Source organism: Lolium rigidum, chromosome 1 (genome assembly GCF_022539505.1).
Source record: "Lolium rigidum isolate FL_2022 chromosome 1, APGP_CSIRO_Lrig_0.1, whole genome shotgun sequence".
NCBI lineage: Eukaryota > Viridiplantae > Streptophyta > Magnoliopsida > Poales > Poaceae > Lolium > Lolium rigidum.
This window is the reverse complement of record NC_061508.1, coordinates 249,715,805-249,720,557: the sequence shown is the minus strand read 5'-3', so window position 1 is coordinate 249,720,557 and position 4,753 is coordinate 249,715,805. Positions and strand designations below refer to the sequence as shown.

The 4,753-nt window shown below is 48.1% G+C and overlaps 1 protein-coding gene across 1 annotated transcript; it reads right to left on the bottom strand.

Moving 5' to 3' along the window:
- Window positions 1-491: 491 nt before the first annotated feature.
- On the bottom strand, window positions 492-4,406 carry LOC124692507 (receptor-like protein kinase HERK 1). The gene is made up of 2 exons (XM_047225897.1): window positions 4,125-4,406; window positions 492-3,163 (listed from the first exon to the last, which is right to left on the bottom strand). The coding sequence occupies exons 1-2, from the start codon at window positions 4,158-4,160 to the stop codon at window positions 626-628; spliced, it is 2,574 nt and encodes an 857-aa protein (XP_047081853.1). The 5' UTR covers window positions 4,161-4,406; the 3' UTR covers window positions 492-625.
- Window positions 4,407-4,753: the final 347 nt, after the last annotated feature.

The following is a 4,753-nucleotide window of genomic DNA, read 5'->3' as shown; positions in this document are numbered from 1 at the left end:
GTTTAATTCACCATACTTTCAAGTGCAACACTATTTTTCCCAAAGTATGATTATATATGGAACCGACCATTCTTATGTAATTCCTTGTACAAAATTTCCGATCGACAAAAGTTTCCCAAGCATAATTTAAAATATTTTTGTTGTCTCATTGCAGAGAGCCGGACGATAAACTATGATTCATAATTCATCCCGAGGGATCTAAAAAAAAACATCCCGATAGAAATGGTGAACAGCGGCATGGTGTGCACGTTGACTATCACCCAGCATCACGGCTTATTCTACCATGAGAGAGAAGAGTGGAGCAGTACCAGCAAAGAAAAACTTCAAAAGTGTTTGAGCATCAAGAACACCTACAGCCAGAGACAGCCTAGAATCCAGCATTTGGTGAGAGCACTAGCACATAAATATTGCCAGATCTGAATAGATTCCATACAAGAAGATATCTACATCTACTAAAGTGTGTGCCCATAGTGAGGTAAGGCCATCAGGAATTGAAACCATAGTTCAGTACATTTATAATGGGTGGAACAACCAATTACACATGACATCTCAAGTAAACTTCAACAAGAAAAAAATTCCAGGCTTGCTCACATCTACCGGTACCCTACAGATCATCTGGTGCACTTTACCTTCCCTCAGCTTTGATTAGCTGAGAGAAAACCCTGCTCATCGACACATCCGAGAGGTCGTGATCGGGCTCATGCGAAGCTCCGCCTTCCGCCATCGTCACACTGATGCTATCAAGTGCGCCCACATGCTGAACTTGCGACGAGAGGTCAACGATCCGGTTCATGCTGTTTACATCTGACACGGTTGAAGAATCTACATCCTGGAGCTGCAGGACATACTCCAAGTTCCAGAGGACGTCTCCCATCGATGGTCGCTCCACACCGTAGTCAGCCAGGCACTTCTCGACTGTTTCACCAAACTTCCTTAGAGAATCTGGCCTGATCGCACCAGAGAGCTTCTGGTCGATGATCTGATGCAGCTCTCCTCTCTTCTGCCACTTCATTCCCCACTCTGCCAAATTCACCATTTCCCTCGGCAGCGAAGGGTCAATCACCGGCCTTGCGCAAAGCACCTCCAGCATGACAACGCCGAAGGAATACACATCTGACTTCTCAGTCAGCTGCTGCCTTCGAAAATATTCTGGATCGAGATACCCAAAGCTACCCTTCACTGCAGTGCTGACATGAGTTTGATCCAGCTCAGGCCCAGTCTTTGAAAGCCCAAAGTCCGCGACCTTCGCAAGGAGATTCTCATCAAGCAAGATGTTTGCAGACTTAACATCACGGTGGATAATGGCCTTTGCAGAACCAGTATGAAGATAATGCAACCCCCTTGCCGCTCCGATGCAGATCTCCAAACGCTGCTTCCAGTTCAGCGATGGGTTTTCTGAACCATACAGGTGGCTCTTGACGGTCCCGTTCTCCATATACTCGTAGACCAAGATCATCTCATTCCTTTCGTCACAGTACCCAATTAGAGACACCAAATGCCGGTGACGCAAACGGGAAAGGAGTTCAATCTCTGTCCTGAACTCATTGAGACCTTGTTGAGACTTGGGGTTTCCTCGCTTCACTGCAACCTTTGTGTCATCCCTTAAAGTGCCCTTGTAGACTTTTCCAAAACCTCCAACTCCAATCACCCAGTTCTCATCAAAACTGTTTGTTGCTTCTTGGAGCACATTGAAGGCGAAGCGATATCCATAGCTTCCTCCATTCATACCTGATGTGAGTGTAGTACCATAAGAAGTTCTACTTCCTGTACTGAGAGATGTCAGCCCATTAATAGAGAAAGGCATCCAAGTCTTCGAGTGCTGCTTGTCATCAGTCTTTTTCCTCCGGCAAAGCAGTATCAGAACAAGAATAATTATCACAAGTCCAATAACCGCAAGGGCTCCGCCAATAATAACGCCCAAATTTTTGTGTCCCCCAGAAGATCCAACAGTAAAAGCAGAACCTGAGCCACTGCCCATCTTCATAACCTCAAGGCCATTCAGAATCCCATCAGGGAGTGCATTGTTCAAGGTAGATGGACCAATGCTGATGCTGAGCTTGCTAGATGCATCATTAGATGAAAGAACCACATCAACATAGATAGCAGTAGCCAATTGATTCATCGACTGCTCTGAGAGATCAAGATCATGCTGTGCATAGAAGCCTCCCACATATGCATTGAAGTAGAGCTGGTTCAGTGCCTTACTGACTACATCACAGAAGTGAAATCTTATCAAATAGCTGAAGCCTGCATCCACATCAAACTGCCATGTCATGTTGAACAGTGCGTTTGACGTGTTTGAAGCTGCCAATTCTGTAGCTGTACCGTAGACAATATCTGGTGCAGTCAGTGAAGTTGCTCCGCCATTCTTGTAGTTGATACTCTTACCATATACAACTGTTTTGGTGACACTGGGGTTCAGTATGTACTTTTGATCATTCTGCCAATTCCTCGAGAGGGTATCATTGTTCGGACTGACCTTCGGACCACCCATGTTTACACGATACACCGTCTCCAGTGACTGTGTAGACAAACCACTGTACTGCTGCACGGGGTTGACCATTTGGGCAACATCGGCTATGAGATCATCTGGGACGGAAATCACTTCAATTGCGTTGATGAATGCGATTCCGTTTGATGGCTTGAAGGAAATAACAAGCTTGTCATGGGTGATGTTCAAAGAGTATTCCTTGAACAGTGGTGCGGTCTTGTCCGGCTGCTGAAAGTCACTAAGCAGGAGCACATCTTGGGTCGACACGGTGAACTTGGCGGTGGCGAGGTCATAGCTCTGGTAGATGAAGGGGAAGAAGTAGAGACGAACAAAATGCCGCCCCTGCTTCTGGATGGGGAAGGTATAGGATGAAGGGGCCGTGAAGATGCGGGCAGTCTGGTAAAGCGCTGAATTGTCAAACGAGGACACCCCATTGGCCGATGTTCCAGCAAGGATGTCTTGCGAGGTGTCCACTGTCACCGGAGCTGCCCCATCGGCAGCGAAGTTCCTCCCGCCGACCGTCGTGCCCTTAGCAGCCCCGCAGTCAACGAGGTAGCTGTCGGCAGGCTTGAATTCCGCTGTCTGCGCTTTGCAGATTCCAGCAGATGACCATAAACATAAAATCGCCAAGGTTGCGACTTGCATCTTCCTTCTCCCCATCATGATGTTGACCTGGTTACAAAAATGTGCAAAATGTTTGAGATGGATGTGCAATTACTCCTGAGCTAATAAGTAATAACATTGGATACCATGAGCAAGAGTCTGGATCTGGAAACATGCAGGAATTAGTAAAGCTATAAGGCAAGATCATTTGACAAGCAGAAGAGCACCAGTAGATGGATGAACTGAACTAGTCCTAGCCCATTTGATCACACCACAGGATCCCCACTGAAGCAATCAGCCAGCAGACCGAACCCCCCAATAATGGACGTTATGCTCACACTATGTGAATGTATTGGATTTGGGGAGTTCATCCAAGAAAGTAGGAACTGGATTTGATTGCTCGCAGCAAGGGAAAGATCTTGACCGACTAGAGGTATCCAAGCAAAGCTGGGGCTTTCCTTACCAACAAGAGGAATCAGCCCTGGCGAGATCTCCCGTCCGCCCCCAATGCAGCAGATGGCGGCTAGGAAGGGGAGGAGAGCTCGGATGGTGTTGTTGAGGCGAACTACTAGCTAGGCGGCGGCGGTTGGAAAGATTGACGGCGTGGGAGCTGGGAGGAGGTATGGGCCAGACCACCGCGCCTGGTTGAGGTTGGCAAATGGGCGACTGGGAGGAGTATGATTATTCCTTATTTATTATACTGGAAAACAATGAGGAATACATGAATATTCAGAGTTTCTTTTCGATCTCATATTCCTTTTCACCTGCTACAGCTACGAGATTGCACATCAATCAAACACATCCCATTCCATCCCGTCTCGTTCTATTTCTGAGGTCAAGGGCGCAGCTAGCTTCGAACGAAAGCAAAACGAAAGAGAAAAGAAATCTAGAGAATGGTAAAACCGTCCCCGTTATTAATCCAGAGAGGAAGAAAAACCGCAGCAGAAATCAAAGAGGCCGGCCCAGGATGCACAGTTTCAAGAACAGTAAAGCTTGTGCGAGCACAAGAAGCTGGATCCGAGAAACTCACCTCTGCTGGTCCGCCGGAGCTGCCCACGGCGGGCATTCGCCGCCCGAGATCCGGCCAAGATCGACGACGCGTCTCCGCCGCCCAACCGCTCGGAAGACGGCGAGCGGGCAGCTCGCTGGGCTCCGAGTGCTCTCGGAACCACCTCAAGAACAGACGGAACCCACGGTCTGGAGCCGGCAGGGGAATGGGAGAGAACAAAAGGGGCTTTTTTTCTTGGAGGAGTTTCGGAGCAAGCAAACGCTAAGCTTAGAGAGAGAGAGAGAGGAGTTAAGAGGAGGTGAGGGAGAGGAGTGTGCAGCTGCTGCCACCTTAGAAAGGAATAATAACAGCTAAGTTCGATTCAGCAGAAGCGGAAGGTGCAGCTCTGCTGAGCTGAGAGGGACGGTGCCGATTGCAGTTGGATGCTTGTTTAGATTAGGGCTGTTTAGTTATGCGCAAACTCCGGTCTGATTATTGCACCAGTAATGCTACACTTACGGGCTACAAGCTACGAAATTTGCTTACGGGATGACGTGGTGGAAAATTAGAGGAGGAAGGGTGCTGAAATCACGGAGTGCTAAAACAAGATAACCAACCAACAGCATACACCTAATCCCGTAACATTATTTCCGTAACAGATTGCCCGTAGG

Bases quoted from the DNA above. Each gene is read 5' to 3' on its own strand.
- LOC124692507 (XM_047225897.1), bottom strand. From the start codon at position 4,160: ATGCCCGCCGTGGGCAGCTCCGGCGGACCAGCAGAG. The intron at 3,164-4,124 runs GTGAGTTTCTCG...TTTTGTAACCAG, and splicing joins GCTCCGGCGGACCAGCAGAG to GTCAACATCATGATGGGGAG.